This window comes from Rhipicephalus sanguineus, chromosome 1 (assembly GCF_013339695.2).
Source record: "Rhipicephalus sanguineus isolate Rsan-2018 chromosome 1, BIME_Rsan_1.4, whole genome shotgun sequence".
NCBI lineage: Eukaryota > Metazoa > Arthropoda > Arachnida > Ixodida > Ixodidae > Rhipicephalus > Rhipicephalus sanguineus.
In genome coordinates this window covers 181,107,817-181,132,759 of record NC_051176.1, presented here as the reverse complement: position 1 = coordinate 181,132,759, position 24,943 = coordinate 181,107,817, and the positions used below count along the sequence as shown (strand labels likewise).

Here is a 24,943-nt window from a genome sequence, read left to right as displayed (position 1 = left end):
GTTTATTAACAACAATGGGAGTTTTGTTATGGCAGATGATTTCTATATTACACAGTATGATGGTGCGTTATGGCAAGTACATTCAGTCGATTCTGCAAGAGGCGGCTTTGTAGACCCTCCTGGGAAGGCTGTTGTCTGTGTCCCGTGGCATCTTCCAGAAGCATCCTGCAAATGTTGGTGACAGTAATATAAAACAACGTCAGTGTTTTATAAAACGCAGTAAAAGTTGCAAAATCTGGGGCACGTATACAATCCTTATGATGTGTAAATGCGAGAGCATTACTTATCGCTGAGTGTGTAGCTGATGTTAAGGGTTGCGGCGAAATGTTGCTGAATGCAGCATTATGTTTCCGAGTGTAGTGCTAATCCAAATGAGGCAAACCTTCCGGGGAAGGCGGAATCTTGAAGCGATGAAAAATCCTTGGAACCCGGGGTGCCGCTGGAGCCAAGTTTTCGACAAGCGGTCTTGTCTTCTTCAAGGCTGCAGCCTTCAAGAAGACAAGACCGCTTGTCGAAACGTTGGCTCCAGCGACACCCCGCGTAACAAGGATTTTTCACAAGTGCAGTGTTGCTGCTTTTGAGGTCTATCGCTCAGCTGAGTTTTATTCGCGGAGTTCTCCTTAATGTAACGTTTCGTTCACCTTGCGGTGAGAGTCCATTCACGATGACACGACTTTTAAGCCTGATCGCACCACTTTGCCGGGCGATGACAGTGCTTCTCCGAGCGGCATCATGATGTCGACACTCCATTTATTCATCGGCCTCGTAGGCGAACTGAACCTCAGGCTCTGGAAGAGGGGGAGGGGGGGGTCGTAGTCGTAGTCCAACATTTGCCTGAAGAGTGTTGCGTCCCCGACAACGTGAAAGGAATAACGAGCGGATGCGGCACGAGTAAGGCAAGATGCAGCGGGCGCAGCGGGTGTAACGCGATCTGTTGAATCACCTGCCGGGCAAAGCCCAACCATGTGCATAGCGTCACCTATATTTACCGCTGTCACCGGTTGCAATGGTGGCGCAGTAGTTAGCGCGCTCAGCTGTGAACCGTTGGCCGTGGCGTTGGGACAAACGGTGGAATCCTCTCCGTACCGACCTTTTTTTAGTTAGATGAAGATGCCTCAAGTTGCACGCCATTTTTCTGCCGTGGCTTTTCTGCGACAGCTTTCTTATCATGGCAGGGTCGCATAGGGCGTCAAATAATGCTCTCGCATTTAAAATGTTCACCCCAGGACTGATGGCCTGTTGTGGAATAGGGGCTGCAATATCGCATTTGAAATGAAACCAACTCTTTAGTATTGGAAATGACCAATGTAAATCACGTTTACTCCGGTCTTTTACTGCATACTGCTGAAATTTCGCTATATACCTCCTGCCGAGTTCTACTAAGCTGGTTAAGACAAGCATCTGCCCTACGTGTTCAGGAAGTCGCCTGAATATTTTTAAAGTACTTTTTCACGGTCGCAACGCCGAATAAAAGAACGTCACTATATTATACTTATAGCAAAGATTTCACGATAAAAAGCAACTATATTATAAAATATGGAGAAAAAATAATTTACGGCGTTTACGTGTTAAGTAGTGCAAAGCGCCCCGAGATTATTTTGACCATTTTGGATTCGTTAATGTGCGCCCAGTATGCAGTGCACGATGATCTGTGCATTCCAGTCTTATACGAATGCGAACGTCCACAACTGCTATAAACACTGCCGAACGCAACTTTCTTATTTCTTAGAACCTCCCGCTATTAGGAGCAGGAAATGGTTGACACCAAATCAGCTCTTCCACATGTTTTGCCTAGAATATGTCCCTGAGTACTTGCTCACGCTTTCTCTACAACATAATAATAATGTTCAATACCGTTACACGGGAACGGGCTCATTATATATCCAGTTTGTCCAGTGTCATGTTGGTGACTTCATCTCGCCATCAGGTAACCACCCATGTGCTCCGGAAAGAAGGCTGCGTGCTCGTGGCCCAAGGCGCCTCCAAGGCCTAGCGCCGCGCCGGTGGCGTACATGTGCTGTGATTCTGACTGCTGAAGAAGGGCACCATACGGGCTGCGCACCACGTACTCCGGCTCGTTCACGTAGTCCCTATGGCCATGGCCGTAGCCGCGGCCCCGGTGGCCGTGTCGGTCCTCTCCCTCGTGGAGGGTGCGCACCACGAACCCGTGCGGATAGTCCTCGCCGCCCGCATACACGTGTTGCCCTGTGCCATGCTCCATCCCGGCATGGCTCGAAGCGAGCGCGAGGCAGCACGCTACCAGGATCAGCGCCGAGATCTGCGGGTGAACTTAACACGTAAGGCAGCGGCTCCAGCATTGCAAGACGATCTGGGGACAAGAATGCGCTAAAACGCCTTGTTCCTTCCAGGTTATATTGATGGTTACGTAAAGCCAGCAAAATAAAATTAGGCAGTTTGCACTAGTGGTGCAAGGCTGCACTAACAGCAGAGTTGGTGGCCAACCTAGTACCGACTCAGTCGGGGCACGGGTGGGATTCGCTTAATCTGACATTTGACCAAGCGTGGCTTAATATGGCACGGGCTCACCTTTTGCTAAGGCTCGCCTTACACATAAGAATTGATGATGATAGTTTCTGTTCGCACGAAACGGACAAACGAAAAGCTTAACAGCTCCGCTGTAAAAACAAAAAAAAAACGTATTAGTCATCAAACCTGACCGTAAAATGTTTTGCTATTTTACAGCACACTCTGCTAAAAATTATTCACTCGTGAAGCTTTAACTGCCGAAACCACAAACTGAAGTGAGGTACTCCAGATGAAGTTTGACTAAATTGTCCAGATTTATTCAGACAATACCTTGTGATCTTTAGATGTAAGTAAACGGATGATTTTGTTTTACCCGTTGCATTGAGGCTGCTAATCGAACCTGCAACCTCGTGTTCGAGCCCAATGTTATGGTATGTTCATTAGGCAACTGGGGCGTGTGATACAGCTATTGCATGTGTTGTCCTTTTTTTGTCTAGTGAAACCATCGTTTTAACTCGGAGTGCCGTGGTGGCATAAAATGTGAAGCATGATTGTGCGAGGCCTCGTGCTGAACATATCCTCGCGTTTGTCGTGCTTAGCAGCGTCACACGACGTCCAACGACACACATGTCCTTTCTGACGCAGACCGGGACCGGTCCTGAAGGCAGTAAACTTTACTTGATATGCGAGAGCCTATCACGACGAAAGGTGGGGAACCTGGCACTCTTTGATTTTATTTCGATAGCAAATATAGGGACACTGCCAGCAAATATTCGACGTTAGCGTCGGTGTGGTGGTTCGTATAAACCAGCGCTGCGACAAGAGCATTTCGCGGCTCGCGAGCGGAACGCTGCGTGATCGAGGGAAAGCAAACGAGAGAGAGCGCCATCTTCGCAACTGCGATTAACGTGTGGATTGAGGCGAGTGTTCCCTAAGAGTAGAGGGAGATGGTGAGGGCGCTTGAAGTCACCAAAGGTTCGATTGTTCCGAGGTGAGCGAGTTCGCGGCAGAGGGGACAAAGGGGGCACCCTAGGTGAACTGTGCCTCTCCATCACTTGTCAACTAGGCCAGTAGACGCCAAGCCATTGCCCCTCGCAGCAATGGTCGTAAAATGCGGCGCGCATGTATTACCTGGTAAGTAATTTGTGGCGGGTTCCGGAAGCTGAGCAAGCTGAGATGACTGGTCGCTCCGTGTGCGCTGTCTCCGGTCGCCGAGCGTCTAATGTTCCCACCCACATTATGTCAAAGAGGTGAGAGGTAGTGATAACAAATAAGAAAACTAAATTACGAGACTCATTCATGTTTTTTTTTTTTGTTTGGCAGTATGAATTGCTCAAGTAACATTTAAATTTCAAAGTAGTCAATATACAATTATATCTATGTAGCCTAACTCTATAAGCATCCCTTATGGATGAGTCACTTGACTATACAATAAGGACGGGGCGCTGGACTAGCCGGGCGGGCAATGAAGCCCGCATGACCCTCAACAATGTACAAGCGTGTGAAGTTGGGCGTCTTAGCGATGCATAACTGTTCAACACGTAGCGCAAAATTTTGACGCAGGACGAGCGCGTCTCTTTTCTTGTCCTGCGTCAAAATTTTGAGCTACGTGAACAGTAAACAGTAATGTAGTACAAAGCTTTCAGGAGCACGCGGCCCAGCTGGCGCGTATGTACCGCAGAGAAGCCCACTCACTGGTGCCGCCGTCCTACCCATAGGGGAAGGATTGGAGTATTATATCGAGCGCCCCTCGCCCGCTCTGGACATTTACTTATGCACCGCTCATGAGAGGGTATATTCGTTAGACACGTTAAAGGACCCCTGACAGCAAAATTTTTGTTGGTGTCTTTTTTACTGTAATTTGTAGCTTTGGGCCTGGTAATCCCTAAGTTAAATCGTAAATGCTCTAGCGTATCGTATAACTAATTCTAGCGTAGTTAATTGTGACCATTTTAGCGTCACTTCAAAACGCCCGCCTAAAAACCACAAGAAACTAGCGACCCATGCGGGGAGCGTCAAAGACCACGTGCACTCAAGCTGTGGTGACGTAGAAAGCGCGGTTTTCAAATCGGGGCCCCGCGCGCGGTAGAGATTGAAAGTATGTGGGTGCCTCGGTATGGGTTAAACCTGTTAAGCGCGTGACCCCTCACGAAAACTACCTCGAGAGCAGCCCGACAACAAAGCGGGAGGGGTGCGGAACAATAGGCCTCGCCGGGTGCCAGTCGTCGTATTGTGCATGTGCGCCCCGCAAACGCACGCCGCACGCTTCGACACAGCAAAGAGAGTGAAAGCATGGCTGGCAGTCGGCTCCAAACACTCAGAGATCGTCGACGTCATTGTTACTAGCGTATCGTCACTCAGGGTGATTTTTGTGCAATGTATCACACCGAACACGTAGCACTAGTGTCGATGTTGCAGGGCAGCCGATTTTTTGTTTTTTCTCCTACGCTGTTTGACATCGAATTAAAATAGCTTCCACGCGACGGATGCCGTTCAAATTTGGCCAAGAAGACCTATGCATACCAAGCGATCGAATGATGGGCACATCTCGATCTTGAAATTTCATGTCAGTGCTCCTTTAAGTGGCAACCACTGGTGCAGCAATTTCTCGTGTAGGAGCAACATCAGAATCAGAACATGTGAGCAAGTCCAGGACAGTGTTACAGTGTTGTATGCTCATTGACTTGAATTTTGCTTTTCTGCGTGCCAAAACCACGATATGAGATTGGTACATGCCACGGTGGGACACTTCGGATTGATTTCCACCACCTGGGGTACTTTAACGCGCGCCTACAATGTCTTTCGTCGGCACTTCGTCGCGGATCGTACGAACAACTTGTCTGGGAGTTACGAGGAATGCTGCTCTATGCAATTGAAAAAGGACACAACGTTGTGTTTCAGTGGATACCAAGTCATTGCGGTATCTCCGGCGACGACCTCGCCGATGAAGCTGCCAGATCAGCACACGTAGAGAAAACCTTGTTTCTATACCGTTATCCAGGATTGACGCGGCTCGATACCTAAGTAAGCTGGCGCAGAATGTGACACTGCAAAGGTGGCAAACATCTCAGTTCATACACCATCGAGTGTATTCTCTCGACCCATCTCTACGACTGCGGCTACTACCTGGTCTTTCCCGGGAGGAAGATACAGTGTTGTGCCGTCTGCGTCTGGCTGTAGCATTCACCATTCACCAACGCCTACTTATTTAAGATCGAGATGGCCGACAACGCCGAGTGCAAAGACTGTGCCGTTGATGAAACAATTGAGCACCTTCTGTGTTACTGCCCGACATACGCAAACGAGAGGCTTCACCTCAGCACTGCACTAAATCAACTGGACGGAAGCGCTTTCACTGTCGAGAAGATATTGGGACCATGGGGCCGCCCATCACAATTCCGAAAGGCAACGAAAGCGCTGTTGCGTTTTCTCAAGGATACCGGACTGATTCGCCATTTGTGATGTCAAACTCGGAACTGTTATGTCGGCTGAAAGAGTGACTTTTCTCCCCTCCTCTCTAACTTTCCTTGCCCCTATCCCCTTCCCCAGTGCAGGGTAGCCTACCGGGCTCAGCCTGGGTTAACCTCCCTGCCTTTCTTTTATTCTTATTCTCTCTCTCTCTCTCTAAATCTAAATACATAGGTGTTTTCCCCTTCGACCCCGTCGAAATGCGGCCGCCATGGCGAAGAAACGAACCCGCGTCCCCGAGCTAAGCAGTGCGATACCCTACCTGCTCAGCTGCTACGCGAGTGTTGAAATCATTCGGGTTCAGCAGAAATTCCGAGTCAAAAGCGTCATCGGCATTTTGGCTATGTTTGACACAAAGTGCTATCGGGAAGCAGTAATGGGGATCATAAACACGGTTGTCCTCATATTCCCAGTTTATCACTTTTACTGAGAGCCGAGGAACCAATAAGTTATGCGTTGAAAAAAAAATCGATTCTCAACGCACATTTAAATAGAATTTGATTTGAAATTGTTGCCCACAATCTCCCCCCACCAGCAGCGGGCGCTTTTTTTTTTTTTGGCTTGGACTGTGCCAAGTCAGCAATTGAGACGTCGCCAGTGTGTCGCCTACGTTGACCGAGTGTGATAACATGCTGGAGCTGTTGCTCCGCGCGCTCTAGTTCCCAGTCGTACAGCAAGGACATCGCGACTGAAGTGTGTAGGCGAGTCCTTCACTCGCGCGATAAAACCGCAGCGAACTACTGGCACAAACAATTAAGGCAGCTTCGCACTAGTGGTGCCAAACCTGAAGGAACAACGGAGCTAGGTGGTCTTCCAATTGTGTCCACAGTGCGTAGTTTTAATTTTTTTCATTGTCTGAAAGTAATGGCAACTGCACTCGCCAGCCTCATCTTCGAACTTTGCTTGCAGTCTTCTCTGGCATACCACAAAGCACGTGGCTTGCTTCTCATGTTGTAATGTTATACCTTCTTTAGTTTTTCTCTTTCTTTCCCTTTCTCCGTATATTTTATATCTCTTTATTGTCTCTTTCTTTCTATTAATTTCTTTCTCTCCGTGTCTATTTCTTTCTGTCTTTTTCTCGCTCTTTCTACCTTCTTTTTTATTTTCTTCCCTTTCTTTCTCTTTACTTATCTCCTTTTCTTTCTTTCTTACTTTCTCTTTTTGTCTTGCTCTCTGTTTTTTCCATCTCTTTTTGTATCTCTTTCTCTTTCTCTTTTTCTCTCTCTCTGTATTTCTTTCTCTGTCTTTCTATCTTTTTTCCTCCTTCTTCCCTTTCTTTCTCGCTATTTTCCTCTTTCTTTCTCTCTCTCTCTCTCTGTGCTCGTTCTCTCGCCCATCCGAGTTATTGCATGCCACGCTGGACAAATCGGCGCGGCGTGAGAGCGCGCGCCGGGCACACATGATCGGGGAGCGAAGCAGGAGATGAAGAAGAGGACGAAGAGAGCGCGCGCCGGCCGAGTTATCGCGTTGCGCGCACCAGAAAAGTAGAGAACATTCATGATGACCATAGTTATTGCGAACGCGTAAGGGCATGACAAAAGGCATAACACATCCGCTCTAAGGATCTACTTGGCTGGGACACTCATGAAGAACAAAACAAAAAAAGAAACTGAAGCATGATGGAAAAACTTGCTACAGAGTTTGCAATCACTTGCTTTGTTTATTTTTTACAGCGTACGAAAGCGTGGCTTTCAAGATCGGATTCTATTCACCAGGAAGTACACCCCGCCCTTTTTTTTCTCGTTCCTATTTCCAGGTATGCCAATTCATATCATTACCGCTCAGTGCTGCCACGCATGCTCTACGGCTCAACTGCAACAATAAACAAGTGCAATAACGCTTTCTGCTAGGCCGAACGCGTTAAGATATTACGACACATGGGATAACATGCAATGCACAATTCAAGGTAAAAAGAATGGAACGAATATTTCAAAAGTCCACTAATTCATAACACTTCTAACCAAAAAAAAAATATCAACCAATTTCTCCACTACCACGTGTATCCTGCAGTAGATAAATATTGAAATGGATGAATATGCTTATTACAAACTTGAACATGGCAATTGGCTGTACATATAATTTCCGTCTCCCAGAAATCTACCTTAAAGCACTGAATTTTGTTATCTCTGAAGAAGAGAAAGGAGCGTAAGATTAAATACGGACAAGGAAAGAGGACGGCACGAGCGCTGACTGAAAACGTTTTATCACAGCCTGTGATTTACCGCGAAAGCTGTTATGAGATCACATCGACAGCCCATTTTGGCGCCGTAGTTGTCCGCTGCCACCGCCGGTGTCCGCAACCCCTATCGCGCGAAGTCAGAAAAAAATGAAGTGAGAAAATCTGTATTGTAAGGTCATTTCAGTATTTGTTTGAAATATTGGCTAATATTTCCTTTTTCTAATCTTTTTTTATGATTCAACATTGTTGAAATTAACTTCTAAATTTTAAACTACGATTTCTTGCCCAATCCCCCGGAGCGGCTATGTTCCGTAGTGCTGAAGGAAAAAAAAACAATATCTAGAATAAGATGCGATTTGAACCCGGGCATACTGTGCGACAGTCAGGTGTTCTACAACAGAGCCACGCCAGTGCTTGAAACTCTTTCACAAAAAGACACTATACAGGTGTCACGTGCGGCAGGGAATCGCGTTCACATATGTAATATAGCATGGTATAGGAGTAAAATAACTACCAGGGGTCACACAACGCGTATTGCACAACGAGTGGTTCGTTGAATGCTTCCAACCCATTACAAAGGAATCAGCCACGATTCTTTATCGTCATCAGCCACAACACAAAGTGCACGTGATGCCTTACAGATGTGTAGCGGGTACCATGCTCTTCCGCAGAATGGCAAATTATGGCATAGCGGTTACTTCCCTACTTTACAAAAATTTTGATTTATGGTGTAGTGGCTACCTGGCAAGTGTACTTGTATTGGTTGCCCCAAGATATTTAAAAACGGGCTCTATGAAGGCCGCTCTTCCAGCTTTCGCTGTGACAGTGCTGCGTGTTCCGCGCAGGCCTGGCGATTTTATTTGAGACTGAGCAAATATATAGATCCGTCTCTTCCTATGCGGACAGTAAGGTTTATCTATAAGGATTATGTGACATGCACAGCGGGGGTTGTTTACGAAATCCCTCTAACACGTGGCAAAGTATACGTCTGACAAACCAGACCTTACATTATTAACGATTGGGTGAATAGAGACGTTCGCTAACAAAAAAAGGTGTCGCCGTGCCTGATCACTGCCAAGCCTGCTCGAAGGAGCCATGTGTTACCTGTGAGTCAAGATTAACATAGTGCAAAACACTACTGAAGAGACGCTATGAAACGGAACGTTAGCTGGAAGAACATTATATCAAGAAGAGAGGACAAAATTGTATCACTCATATATCGGTGGTGTTACGAGAGAAGGAAATGTGCTTTCTTAATGATTGCTTATATGTACATGACATGCTTCGATGAGTATAGGCAAGGCGAGCGTCCAGTCGAAACGTCGGACAAACATTTACTCTCTGGCTGCTGTTACTGAGGGTCTTGTAGTTGTGAATGTCTACTACGTCTTCGGCCCATTCGATACCATGCCCGTTGCTATCTATGCGATTTATTCTGTCTCTGTGGACGACCAGCGAAGCTGCAGAACGTCACGCAGCGGTTAGACCAGGGTACCCGTATTTATTTTCATCCTTCGGGAACGGTAGCAACGATAGCTTTGTGATTACTGCGATATACACTGATTGGTATTCGCTCACAGCCTTAGAGAGATTTTTGTTTAAAGTTAAATCTACACACGACGTTGTTGAGAGACTTGGATTGGTGGGGCACTTCCATCCAAACTCTTCTAGCACAAACTGAGTGATCCATTTTTGTGAGGCTTTAATACAGCCATATGGTGACAAGGTCGCTTATTCCATTTGCTCTAATCAGGCGTTACTACACCTGTTTGGTCTTTTCATTCTTGATTGCAAATATTATGCCATTTCGTGACGTGTTGGAAACGTAATGGTGTTGGGGAGTGTTGACAGCGTGGTGAGACCGAACCTTCTTTCATAAATCTGGTAGCAACACTCTGCATGCTTTAAGTGTTCCGAAAATGTTTGACAATAGTACACATCGCTGGTTCCCTGTTTTTGCGTTTATTGCCTATTAATTCAGCTACTTCCACACCTATTAACTCAGCTACTTCCAGAGTTATGTTACAATGTGTTGTAATTATAGCTGGAGTTTTTCCATGTATTTAAAACCCCGCTAATTTAGGCAAATTGCTTTATCAACGATGAAGCACACCCAGAAGCCTTAAATAGTGCCTTTCTTCAGGCTATTTCTATTTTATCAGCGCTTCGTTTTGAACAGCCATTCAAGATTCCGATGTCGCGTGGTTTAAAGTGCATCTTCCACGTATTACCACACTGTTTGCTTGGGACACGCGAAGCAGGGAAATCCGAGGCAATGCTGTGTGTGCACGAGCTAACATAAACCCACGTCTAGGCTTCATAGACCCATTTGCGAATTCATATAAATGGAGAGAGAGAAAGAAGAAGAAATGCATTTGTATGGAAAACGGTCATTGTTATTATGCACAGATTTCCAAATTTCTATGACAAGTTGGCAAAAATGTTTAGAAAGATGGCAAGAGTGCACCTTTCCGAGTTTTTAACGCATCAACCACTGCCGTCATGATTATAACCACTGCTAGAATATTTTGTGAAAGCATCCATGGCATGAAAAAAATATGGGAAGTTCAACATTTGTGATGCTATGCAGTATGCAGTCGCGACACGCAACACAACGGCAGACAGACAACTCGTGCTCCAAAAACAGTTGCCGCACAGTGCTGTACAGACCTTCAGTGTAGAACACACTTTCGAAATCTGCCGCGCTACTACGCCAACGACGGCAGAACTATGCACGATATTGAAACAAGAAAGTACATTGTGGTAAGCCTGCTTCCATCAAAATGGCTTATTGTGCAGACTGAGACTGCACTTGAGGTGCTTTGTAACGCTCAGGAAAAAAGAAAGTGCGAATAGGTTAGTTCGTTTATGTGCTTTAACGTCCCAACGGGACTCAGGCGATGAGAGAGCAGTGGAGGGCTCCGGATAAATTCAACGACCTGGGGATCTTTAACGTGCACTGACATCGCACATTACACGGGCCTGTAACCTTTCGCCTCAATCGAAATGTGACCGCCGCGACCGGGGGATCGAACCCATGCCGTCCGGGCCAGCAGGAGGGCGGTCGCCTTCCTTAGTCACCGAAGAAGGGGGGGGGGGAGCGCAAAGTCTGCCCTATACTTAGTAGGGGGGGGGGGGCGCCGCACGCCTATGGGCGGCTGCATGGCAAAGCAGTGTAGGAAACAATTCGCAACTGATATTTCGCGTACATGTACCAATCGACAGTATGTACCGTAATGACGTCACGTGAATAACCGTTCTTGTGTCACGAAGTGCTCCAGAAAGACGAGAAACGCCAGGTGGGAATAACACGCTCGCTTTCTGCATTTTGAGAGGCTGGTGAGGGGCTCTTTAAAGAATCCCAAGTGGTCCAAATTTCCGGAGCCCACCACTACGGCGTCTCTCGTAATTATATCGTGGTTCTCAGACGTAAAACCCTGACAATTCTTATTATTATTCCATTCTTCGAACGTGATAACTTGGCGTGGCCGACGACAAACACGATATTACATCATGCGCGCAAATTAATAGTTTTTAGCACTGTAATCACTACGCATGCAAGACAATTCATGGATGCCACCGTTAGACTGGCTGATTAGACTGAATACCACGAGCTCCCGCGTTGAAGTTAGAAAACATCATGATAACAACCGGTAAGAATAAAGGAAATTTGCAGAACGCTGTTTCAACGCTTCCTCTTTTGTGTGGCCTACAGAAATCGATTGAGTTGTAGCCTCACGTTCTGTTCGAGTGGAGCGACAAATGAGGGCATAGTCCAACAGTTTCTTCCCAACCCTCTATACGCCCGGCAAATGCGATCGCTGCGTTTGGTATTTAGGGCTACAGCTGATCGTTCGTTGTCCTTGGGCATAGATCGTGGAGCATGCAAGCATCGGCTATGAAAGAATGCCCTCTGGAGAAAAGGACTATTATTCTATAAGCACTCTCATTGGTCTAAATATTATGGATGATTTATTTAAGCAATTCTTCGCATTCGCTATGCATCATTTGTTTTTGTCTTTCAATTAGCTCTAGTATGCGTGAATGTTTTAAAGCGCTTAAATTAATCCTTTTTTCACTATGTTTTGTTCCGCTACTTTAGAACAAATTTATTGATTTTACGTTTTTCTTTATAGAAGAGAAATATAGGAGCCCCCTCAGGCGCACTACTTCCAACCTTCCCACTTAAACTCAATTTAACCCTACCCTTCGGTTACATTGGTGTTTCTGTCTAAGGGCGTACGTTTGTTTCCTGGCTATGCTTGTCTTCTTTTCTACCATCTATATTTCATTGAAAAGTTGTTCTTGCAACCTTTATGCTGCGTTCATCATGACAAAGCCAGCCGATTTTAACGTATCAGGAACGCCGTCACTGTTCTTGATTGGAGACCTTGCTTTTTTTTCTATTTTTGGCAATGGGCCAGTTACTATTGCTACGGGACCTGTTCGCCCTGAATGATTTGCCAATGGAGGCATATCCTGTATGACCCGAGGCCCTTACGCTGCAGATGTTCTTCAACATTCTGGGCTGGAATGCAGTCTTAATTTCTAATGATCTCGGCATCGAACCTTTAGTCGGTAAAGGCACAACTTCATTTCTTACAAGGATATATTTTCCAGGCTGTATATGCTTCCTCGATGTACTTTATTTTTTCTTATTCCGGCGCTTCCAGACCAGCTGTTGATTGATATTTCATTGCGATAGCGATTATATGGACACTCGAGGCGCCTGGAATCGTACCTGCGCCCAATGGGACTCAGATGCTCACCCGCGAAGTCGGAGCTCCTGCTCTACAGGAAGGAACGGGGCTCCCGACCCAAGGGATGGAAACCCGTCGAAGAAAGTAACATACACATTTGCACCAGTGATGGGGAGGAAATCCCGAGGGTAGGCACCATCAGGATTCTCAGCATGTTTATCGAAGCGATGGGCGGCAACGGCACCGCTCTACGGAAGATCGTCGCCAAGACTGACAACGCTTTTCGACTCGTCAAAAGGATCTCCGGGAGACACAGAGGCCTTAAGGAGGACAATTTGTTACGGCTCATGCGTTCGTGCTCTGCCACTTTACCTACACCGTTGCCATGCACAACTGGCTCAGGTCGGAGTGGGACAAGCTCGATGTTGTTATCAGGAAGATCGTCAAGAAAGCATTGGGGTTTCCCGTACACACACAAACCGAGAACCTACTCGCGCTCGGCGTGCACAACTCTGCGGCCGAGATAGCGGAAGCGCAGCAACGCTCGCAGCTAGCTATATTGTCCACAACGACGGGCGGTCGGCGCATACTTAACGAACTGGGTTACAACCCAATGCAGGTGTAAACAAATAGCGTGCGTATATCGAAATGTGTACAAGATAACATCACTGTTGCGCCAATCCCCCGCAACACTCAACCTGTACACAATGAGGGACGTCGTCGGGCGAGGGCAACTGGGAAAGGGTGCTACAAGTGCAAGTTTCGTCGACGCTGCAGCATATCAAGACGGTGGTCGCAGCGGTGGTCGCCGATCAGACCGGCTCAGCTACGAACTGCTCCACGGTACGCAGAACGAACTCGCAGGCGGCCGAACAAGTGGCCACCGCGCTCGCTCTGCTAAATGGTCGGTGTGAAGAGGTGTACAGCGACTCAAAGGCGGCAGTCAGAGCTTTCCAAAAGGGCTGTATATCAACACAGGCCACCAGGATCTTGAACAGCTCCACCAGAGATGGGGTCGTCCCTCAAACCATTTACTGGTTCCCTACGCATATCGGCTCAGTAAAGGGTGTTGCCCTGAACCCGAGTGAGTCGGCCCACACAGCATCGCGCGCTCACCGACCGCGCTGCTCTCGGCATGGGCGACGGCTCCAGCGCTGACAACGCAGGACATAAGGACATTCCAACCACACACAATGAGATTACCACGCATTATTACATGGCGAGGCCGGCTTTCCCGTTCCCACATTCAAAACTCAATCGAGCACAGGCAGTCTCGTTGCGCTTACTTCAAACCCAATCGTGCCCATATTTAGCACACTTAAATAAAATTTATCCACACAAATTCCCCGATGCCGCCTGCACCGCTTGCGAGCAGGCCGCTACATTAGCTCACATGCTTTGGGAGTGCGGGTCGCTCGGCCCGACTTACAGCAAGGTCGAGTGTGATGCGCTTTTGCGCAGCCCAAACCTACAGGACCGTCCAGTGCGCCCGCGACAGGGCCGTTCGGCTAGACGTGGCGGTCCCAACGTGGGAGTAGCCGGGTGGCGCGGGGCAACATCCGCGTCCGCACTGGTCTCTTGATAAAGTTGTACCCTCTCTCTCTCTCTCTCTCTCTCGCGAGGCGCCATTTTGCCGTCGTCGTCATGCTTCGTACAAAGCCCGAATTGATAACATCGCACCGCGCGTCGTATGTTCTATGTGCGCGTGAAAGCTTTAAAAGGCTGCAGATGGGAGCGGCTCAAGCTGAGGTGAAACGCGCCCGGTCGGCCGATGGGAGAATGAAGGGGCGCCAGTGAAGGTGGCTGCGTCCCTCGGGCAAAACTGAGAACTTTGACCAAAAGTGCACGGTCGCGAGCGCTGGCGCACGCGCTTTCTCTACAGAGGTCAGTAGACAGCTCATACTTTTCTATGCAAGATCAACACGCTTGCCTAGAATGCGGGAACCCCGCGCTAGGGACTGCACTGATGACATCTGTAGATAACACGGGGTTTGAGATGGGCCACATGTGAGCATGCGCAGTCCGTAATGACGCGCCTGTCTTGCATTTTCACTCCTCGTTTATCGCCGCGGCTACAGCAGCGGTTTCGGCCGTCAGAAGCGCTGTCGGTGGAGCAGCACCGCGGGGCAAAAAACAAACAAACAAAAAGAACACGCGCGATATATTGTCATGACGTTGATGAAGGCAGCAGTCGGTGTGTCCAAGATGAAACTCTTTATTTGCCCGAACTTGTGGCCGGGGAACTGAAAGTCAAACTATAGCAATACACGCTGTGCACTGATAGCGACGAACAAAGCGTCGGCCGTCGAAAAACTCATGATGGCTGGGACGCGCCGTCTTTTATACATCACGCATCGAACATTCCAGTCTTATCACTGGTGGTAGGCGGTGGTCCGGCGGTGGCTTGGGCGCCATGACGCAGGAGGATGTCTTCAACGAAGACCTTCGCTACCTCGGCGGCACTGCCTCTATGTAAAGCCCTTGTTTCGGCATAGCGGGTGAGGTAGTCGGCAGCGACGACGATCCATATATTTCCGCAAGACGATGTAGGAAACGGCCCCAGTAGGTTCGTACCGATTTGCTGGAATGGTGGGCGAGGTGGCTCGATCGGATGAAGAAAGCCTGCTGGTCTTGTCGGCGGTATCTTTCGTCGCTGGCAGTCTCGGCATGTCCTTACGTAGCCAGTGACGTCGGCGACAAGGCGCGGCCAGTAGTACTTTTTCTGTATTCTTGCGAGTGTTCGGGACACACCGAGATGTCCATTCGTCGGGTCATCGTGTAGGGCCTGGAGGACTTCTGGTCTCAATGTTGAAAGCACAAGGAGAAGGTAGTTGGTTCGAAGGGGCGAGAAGTTCTTCAGGAGAATGCCGTTTCGCAAGAAAAACGAGTCCTTGCTTGAATACCTTCGGAACAATGGCGGTCCTGCCCTCGAGGTATTCCACAAGGCCTCTGAGTTCTGGGTCCGCTCGCTGTCGTTCGGCGAAGTTGTCAGCACGTATGGTTCCAGAGAAACAGTCATCCTCCTGGTTGTACTGCGGCGATGGGTCGACGGGGCGCGAGACAGGCAGTCAGCGTCGGAGTGCTTTCTTCCGGACTTGTAAACGACGGTAATGTCGAATTCTTGAACTCGTAGGCTCCACCGGGCCAGACGACCTGAAGGGTCCTTTAAGTTAGCTAGCAAACTCAAGGTGTGGTGGTCGCTCAAAACTTTGAAGGGCCGGCCGTAGAGGCAGGGGCGAAACTTCGATGTAGCCCAGTTGATGGCCAGGCACTCCTTTGCTGTAGTAGAATAGCTGCTTTCTGCCTTTGATAGCGACCGGCTAGCAGAACTGATGGCCCTTTCCAGCTCGTCAATCTTCTGCACAAGGACGGCGCCGAGTCCTACGCTCCTTGCGTCGGTGTGGATTTCAGTATCGGTGTATTCGTCGAAATGTGCTAATATCGGAGGCATCTGAAGGCGTCGTTTCAGTTCTTGAAACGCTTCGATTTGCGCCGTTTCCCACTTGAATGGAACGTCGGTCTTAGTGAGGTGCGTTAGCGGCTCAGCTATTCGCGAAAGTTCCTTGACGAAGCGTCTGTAGTAACCGCAGAAGCCGAGAAATCGGCGTACGGCTTTCTTGTCGGTGGGTGGCGGGAAAGCAGTGATTGCCGCTGTTTTCCGCGGGTCTCGACGAACACCATCCCTGCTGATCTATTACAATCGCGAAGCTTCTCAAATGCTGCGGCGCGGTCTACGTCGAGCTTTGCTAACCGTCCTTGCGGGTCAAACCCGAATACATCAAAATAAAACAAGAAGCGGGTGTGGCAATGCCCTCCTCTGAAAAAGCATCGTCCCGATGCCCAAAAAAGAAGATGGAAGTAAAAAAATGCATGTAACTTGAAAGAAAAACAATGAAGCAAGCAAAATCAGAGTCCTCAGGTTCCTCAACGCGCATAAAACGGCTTGAGGTGCACGACGTGAACGACTTCAGGTCGTGCGCTGCGCCGCTGGGAGTTTGTGATGCCGTACCGAACAACCTCGTACTCCAGTGCACCAAGACGTCGTAGCGCATTGTATGACCCGAAGTATCGCTGAAGAAGCTTTTCACTGAGTTGACGTCGGCGTATCGGTGTCCAGACTCACACAGGGTCACCGGGCTGGTATTCTATGCGGCGTCGCCGAAGGTTATAGTGACGGCTGTCGATCCTCTGCTGGTTCTTGATACGAAGGCGGGCGAGCTGTCGATCTTCTTCGGCACGTTGCAAATAAGTGGCGACGTCGATATTGTCTATGTCGGTAGTAGCTGGCAGCATTGCGTCGAGCGTCGTTGCTGGGCTCCTTCCGTAAAACAACTTGTACGGTGACAGCTGCATCGTTTCTTGTACTGCCGTGGTGTATGCGAAGATGTGCTCTATGGGATGCCATCTTTCCCGTACAGAAGGATGGCATCCCACGTCTTGTGCTCGACGTCGACGCATGTACATGGCAAGCATGTCGGCGATGGTCTTGTTTGAACTCTCGGTGAGGCCATTGGTCTGAGGATGGTGGGAAGGCAGTGATGGCAGCTGTTTTCCGTGGATCTGGGCGAACACCATCCCTCCTGATCTACTACAATCGCGAAGATTCTCAAAAGCTGCGGCGCGGTCTACGTCGAGCTTTGCTAACCGTCCTTGCGGGTCAAACCCGAATACATCAAAATGAAACAAGAAGCGGGCGTGGCAATATGGACTGACAGAATGATGACACCGCTAACCGTGGATAATCTTGCAGCATACCTTGCATAGTGCGCCGACCCGGGCGATTCCCCGCTGCAAACCGGCAGCGCGCTCCGCCACGGTAGTCTAGTGGTTATGGCGTTCGTCTGCTGACCCGAAGGTCGCGGGATCGAATTCCGGCCGCGGTGGCTGCATTTTCGATGGAGGCGAAAATGTTTGAGGCCCGTGTACTTAGATTAAGGTGCACGTTAAAGAACCCCAGGTGGTCGAAATTTCCGGAGCCCTCCACTACGGCATCTCTCATAATCATATCATTGTTTTGGGACGTTAAACCCCAGATATTATTATTACACCGGCAGCGCTCCTGACGGCCAAAACAGTTGTTGTAGCCGTGGCGATAAAGAAAGAGAGAAAATGCAAGGCAGCCGCATAATTGAAGGCAGAGCATGTCCACATGTGACCCATTTCAAACCACGTGTTATCTGTAGATGTCAGCCGTTCAGTGCCGAGCGCGACGCTCCGGTGTTCAAGACAAGCGTGTTGACATCCGTAAGTGCTGTGCCCTCACGTACCACTTGGCGTTGAGCCAACAATAAAATGAAGAAGAAGAAAAACAGCACTAAAACCGCCTCTCTAATTGAAGCGCCCGCATACGCTTGCGCCATCGTTTTGTAGAGTTACGCCAGCTCGGACCATAGCGCATGACAACAGCTGCTAGCCTTACTTCGTATTACATTCAAGCTTGTTGCTATTGCATTCATTTCTTCGCCTTTGCGGCGAAGCTGGGACTTTTTTCACGACTAGAGTGTGTTTGAGGTTTTAGAGCACGGCAAAATCAGTATCTATAGGAAATATTGGTCGTTTACCAGAATTTGTTTCTCCAGATTAAAATAAGCACATTCGCACTACTCCATGTATTTAAAAGAAATCGCTTTCTAGGTCAACCGTTGAGGCACCTGACTCTGAGGACATAATATTAGATAAATAACCTGAAGTTTCATGCCAGGCGTATAAACACTCACACGAAGCGCATGCCATGATTCTAAATTAGAATTCTTTCTACTGATTCTAGTTTAGTGTTTTTAGTGGGTCTGTCGAACATTCTTGCTAGAAATACCGAATTTTATCTCGAAAGAACTCACTTTCCTTGAAAATGACTGTGAGCTATGTTGCTTGACTGCTGATCCGCACGTCGCGGGATCGAATCCCGGCCGTGGCGGCCGCATGTTCGACGGAGGCGAAAATGCTTGAGGCCCGTGTAATTAGGTTTAGGTGCACGTTAAAAAACCCCAGATGGTCCAACATTTCCGGAGCCCTCCACTACGGCGTCTCTCAGAATCATATTGCGGTTTTGGGACAATTATTATTATTATTATTATTATTATTATTATTATTATTATTATTATTATTATTATTATTATTATTATTATTATTATTATTATTATGTCTGTGAGTTGAGTAATATTCAAAGCGTCAGTAACTTTTACAAGGTGAGTACATTGCTGCTCCTTTGTCTTTGAGTACAATATTGTAACGTGGTTTGTGACGAGGAAGAGCGCAGCAGCACGTCTAAAGATTGACCTATTTATCGGGCGAAGCTATGGCCAGCCATGGAAACTACACTTGGTGTTCAACGATAGCACCGAGCACAGGCAGTGCTGTCAGTTGTTTTGTCGTCTGCTAGGCACAGAACAGACACAGAATGGACAGACACACCGTACCGTCCGATAGAACGGATATAGAACGGTCTCCGGACGACTGGGATTGGATTGAAACGTAAGTGTTCGGGCCGGAGAAGTGAATTAGTCGGCTTTGTGTCTGCTTTAATCCAACCCCGCGTCGACACTTTGCACAAATGACAACAGCCTGCCCCACTTAAGTCTCGTGGAAAATTGCAACACCGCCTATTAACACAAATAAATTGTTAAAGTCATCGCGCTCTTCCGTTTTAAGCTTTGAAAAACAATGCCCCAAATACTCACATTCCGTTATATTAAATCTATTATTTCTCATGCGTAGAAAACCTTTCTGAATTCCCTCAGCAGACGGTCAAAACGTGATGCATTCTTCCTGGGCGCTTGCCCTTCGTCTATTGGCTGTTGGCTGACTGCGCCCCAGTCGTCGGTCGTCGATAATCAGTTCTTGGAGTAAAACGCATCGGCTTTTATGAATGTGTCATAGTACATTCCAGCGTTATCGCAAGGGCTGAGGCAAGTCCCAGAACGTACTCAACCGTACGCATCGCGCATGCGATTTCAGCAGAAAATTCGGAAACAATCTAGAAGGTTCCCATATAATTTGAGATGCGGCCGCTTCCGAGCGATGACAAATTACCAGTTTTAAAGGTATATCACTGTTAGCACGAAAAAAGGTACGCGCGTGAATATGAGGCTGGTGAAATGCGCGTTGGGAAATTTGCCCAAGGTACACTCTAAATATTTTCACGCTTAGCAAATGTGTGTGGGGGTGATTTTTTGCACGCTTGTCTGAAACGTGGTGTGCTTTTAGGGTGAAAAATCACGCTTCCTAAGCTTGACTTGCGGGATGCATAACGCTTGCGAAGCGTGAGTGAGGGTGATTTCTTGCACGCTTGCTCTAAGCGTGGTGCGCTGACACTCCAAGAGCTCACGCTTGCCATCCGTGACTAACGACCTTTCTAACGCTTAGAAAAAGTGTTACTTAATACGGCATTCTCCGTGCTCCTTGAGATGCCTTTCTGACTGTCGGAAATCATCTGAGAATAAAGGTGAAAGAAGATATTTCTTGTGCTGTTTGGGCTTGGCGGCTGCTTGGAGAGTATATATACTGATGCTCGGCATTAATTAGTTAAATGCGAAAATCAACTTTCACTTTTCATCTTGCAGATGTGCAAACTATAGAATGCTACACGGCGAAAGCGTAAAATGAGCTTGCTAGCTACAAATTAAATGTGAAATACTGTCTACAGTACAAGTAATAGGCAAGAAATAAAAGACAAGCTTTCATTAATTCGCCTTCCACTCTTTCCATGTTGTACCTAACGGCAGGTATTGCGTGCATACGCGCAGCTCAAGATCGGCAGTACGTTCCGTATTTACGGCGCAGCTAGCAAGCTCATGCTACTCTATGGCAGTGGAATGTTCCATAGTTCACACATGAGCAAGAAGGAAATTGAAAGTTCGTTTTTGTAATTAGGCATCTAATACCGGGCTCAGTATATGTACCCTCCAAGCAGCCGCCAAGCAACAACAAATACGGCACAGCATATGTTATCTTCATTCAGCTTTATTTTTAAACAATTTCTGACGGTTAGGAACACATCTTATAGAGCGGGAGAATCCCGCATCGAGTAAGTAAATATCCTCTCTTACACCTTAACTAAGCATTAGGAAGGCCTCCAGCCACGGATCGACAAGCCTCGCATTGCGATTGCGGCTTTAGGTCATCGTTATACACGGCTAAAACTAAGTAGCTTTAGCAGAATGAAGGTATTCTGGGTTGTCTCTAAAACTTCGTTAGTCACAAACCCGAGAGAGAGAGAGAGAGAGAGAGAGAGAGAGAGAGAGAATTTATTTACAGAAAGGCAGAGAGGTCGGCCTGAGCTATAGTTTGCTCTGGCCTGCTACTCTACACTGGGGAGGAGGGACAGGGGAACGAAAGAGTGATGAATGACGGTGGTATGGTAGGGAGATCAGAATATAGCTGCGTTACGCTGGGGCAAATCTAAAGACGTGCATCCAGTCCAGTCGCTTGTAAGAAAGCTACGACTGCTTCTATAACCACACTCGCGCTGCTGACGTCAGGCCAAGGACCTAACACAACCTCATCGGTTAATGGTCTACTACGATATTGCACCAATCGAGGAGGTCAATTTGTGACATTTTCGTGTGTACGCTGGACAGGCGCAAAATATATGTTCAAGTGTTTCTGATAACTGACAACAACCACAATCGGGACCTGTGTCACTGTAGCCGATCAAGTGGGCATAGCGTCTTGCGAATGCCACAAGACGAATGCGGTGAATCATGCATGTGATGTTTCGCTTTAGCTTGTGAGGCATACGGAACTTCATTTCTGGGTCCCATTTATAAAGCTGCTTGTACCGGCGTTCTGTTTTGTTGCAATGCTCTAAGGTGGAGTTGTGCATTACGCGCCGAAGTGAGGCGCTAGTGTCTGGTCGCGAAAACGCAATGCACACTTCCGGGGCATTATTTAAAGCAATTTTAGCTTCGACGTCAGTCTCTTCATTCCCCATTACGCCACAGTGAGCAGGTATCCACTGGAATGCTAAATGTTGTCCATTTTTCGTAGCATTGCCAAGAAGCTCTGCCATTTCTATCGATAAAGTATGATACGGGCCTTGTCTCATGATGCAATCGATGGTTTGAAGAGCAGCTTTGGCATCGCAGAATATCGTCCATCTACGAGCGGGCTCTGCGGAAATGAATCGAATTGCCTCCCGAATAGCAACAAGTTCCGAGGCAGTAGATGTGCTCTTGTGATCTAACTTGAAACGTGGAGCGACAGTCATTTGCGGAATGACAAAGGCTGCAGCGGAAGTACCTGAGGTGGTAAATCCATCAGTGTATACGTGTGCCACACCGCCATACATTGTATAAATGTACAAGAGGGTAAGTTGCTTTAGGTCGATAGATGGTACAAGGGACCCATTCGTAATTCCAGGTATCTGAAGCCTAACAAGGTGTCTAGGCAGAACCCACGGAGGTGTCCCATGAATAGATGCTGCAGACAATCTTGATGATATAATGTTCTCGTGCCGCGATATATCTCTTGAATAACAGCAGTCTGGGTGGGTAGCAGGGAGTGGTGATAGGGGATGTTGCCTGTGTCGGGTCAACAAGCGCAGATGGACTCGAAGGGGCTCGCAGAGCGTATATACATCCACGGGACAAGCCCGAGCTTCGGCTATAATTCCATTGGTTGATGTGTATCGTGGTAGGCCCAAGCATGTGCGCAACCCTTGAGCTTGGGTGCTTTCTAGCGTGCTCACACAACTAGGTTTCATGTTTGAGAGCACGGGCATGCTGTATCGTAAGTATCCTACGAATAAATACTCGTACAGTTGTAGGAGACGAGCCTCCGATGGGCCCCATCTTGCTCCTGCCAAGAACGGAAGAACGTAGACAAAACTTTTCAGCTTTGACTTCACAGCAGTGACGTGTTTTGACCATGATAGATTCCGGTCGATGATCACACCAACGAATTTGTGTTGCGCTACCGCAGGAATCTCGGTCCCAATCACGATTATTGGATACCTTGTCATTTGTTTGCGCGTAAATGCAAGCACTGCGCATTTTTTCAGTTGACAGTGCGAGACCTTGACGTCCTAGGTACCTTGCTGTGATGGTCACTGCACGTTGCAGTCGAGCATGCAATTGGGGACGTGTAGCTCCAGACGCACATATGCAGATGTCGTCAGCATATGTGCTAACCTTCACCGTGTCAGGAAGTTCAGCATTCAGCAGCAAATCCAATCAACGTGATGTTGAAGAGGGTCGGAGCCATGCGCAGAATATCATAATGATCGGTATCTCCATCGCTTCTCAACATATACACGGTACGCCCTCTAAGGTAACTTACGATCCATGCATACAGTCGGCCGCCGATGTCTGAATTCTCTAGCGCATCAAGGATCGTATAATGCAAGACATTGTCGTAGGCGCCCTTTATATCAAGAAAAACTGCGGCCACTAATCTGCGTCGACATCTTTCCTGTTCAACATCGGAGACCAAATTGACGACACCGTCAATGGTTCATCGGCCTCTCCTAAAGCCATTCATTAATTCGGGAAAGCAATTATTGCTCTCTAAAGAGCCACTCTAACCTCGACAAGGCCATCATTTCCATCACCTTGCCAACGCAGCTAGCTAAGGCGATCAGCCGGCAGGATGAAAGCATTAGGGCACTTCCCCAGTTTAAGCAGCGCAACTATGCGACTGCACTTCCAGTTATCTGGAACATCTCCCGACTCGCTCGAGGTGTTGTAGTAAGACAACAGGATCTGTCGTGCTCCTGTATCAAGATGGCGGAGCGCAGCGTACGTGATTCCGTCCGGCTCTGGTGCCGATGAGCGTCGGGAAACTGAAATTGCAGCTTCCAGTTCTTGCATTGTAAAAATTACATCAAGGCGCTCATCAAAACAAGGTGGGGGGGGGCGTGGTGATAAGAGTTTGTATCATGGTATCAGAGGTGTAAACAACAAGGCAACAGTAGCCCTTAGCTACCTCTAATTCGCTCCAACCCTGCTACAGAGCGACGGCACGGAATGGCTGAGTTTGTTGTGGAAATGACTGCAGACTTCGTACTATCCGCCAGATCTTAGAGAGATGCTGTCTTGGGTCCAGAGGTCTGCAGAATGCCCTCCATCGCTTCCTGTCAAGCTTGACGAGGTGCCGAAGAACATGTCGTTAAGCTTGACGACATGCTGAGAGGTCGGACGGTGATATTGTCCTTCTGTATCGCCGTTCTGCGCGGCGGCGGATAGCACGAAGTGCCTCGTATTGTATATCGATAGCCGATCGTTGCATCGGTATGTTAACTTGTCTTGTTGTGTCACGCAGGGAAGAAGCAATAATCTGTTCGACTTCGGATGGTATATTTGTGCGCTGACAGCCGGTTTTCACAGATGTCTTTAAAAAACTCCAGTCTGATGACTACAGCGTGAGCCTCAGCGGCGGAACCACCTAAACTGAACGTAGGTGGTCACTACCATGAGTGTCTATATATCGTGGACCAAGATGTAGAAGACAGGAGACTCCTGAACTCAAACGTAAGGTAGAGACAGCTGCTGTAAGAAGTTCCTCGAATGAATGTAGGTGATGCGTCTTTGAGGACCCTTAGTGCAAAATTACACACGAAGTCCGAGAAATCTCCGCCACGACCATTCATTACAGTGCTACCCCAGAGGAGATGATGAGCGTTAAATTCCCCAATCACAACGTGTGGGCTTTGTGCAGCCTCAAGCATGGACCGAAAGTGGGAGCAGTCGATCTTCGCACTTGGATGGATGTATCTTCCAACTACTGAGAACCTGTGCCTTTTATGTTTTATAGTCAAGCGTACGTAATCGTTCGTAGTATGCGGCGTGATGTCGTGTCTTACGTACGTCAGATCGCGACGTATACAAACTAATACTTTGCTTGCACGCTGATCACTGCGAGACCAAAGCTGGACCTACCCAGATAGACGAAATGTAGAATCCATGTTTGGCTCGCAGATAACAATCACTAGAAACTGGTACTTCAACACCCGCTGCCTGAAATCAGACAGACGGCCACGTAAACCACGAGCATTCCATTACATAACAAGTGTTTGACGCACGCGTTCTTCGAACACCGATGCCATATACGCTTACTGAAGAACCACCAGAAGTGGCTCCAGCACCTCAAGTAGCTGTACAGCAGTCTTAGCAGC

The 24,943-nt window shown here is 48.0% G+C and overlaps 1 protein-coding gene across 1 annotated transcript in view; it reads right to left on the bottom strand.

The window, feature by feature from the left end:
• Positions 1-1,887: 1,887 nt before the first annotated feature.
• LOC119387299 (uncharacterized) overlaps positions 1,888-24,943 on the bottom strand; it is a 36,246-nt gene continuing 13,190 nt past the window's right edge. The window contains exon 2 of the mRNA XM_037654644.2: positions 1,888-2,278. Coding sequence (XP_037510572.1) covers positions 1,913-2,278 — 366 coding nt within the window. The 3' untranslated portion in view covers positions 1,888-1,912. The remainder of the gene's footprint in view (positions 2,279-24,943) is intronic.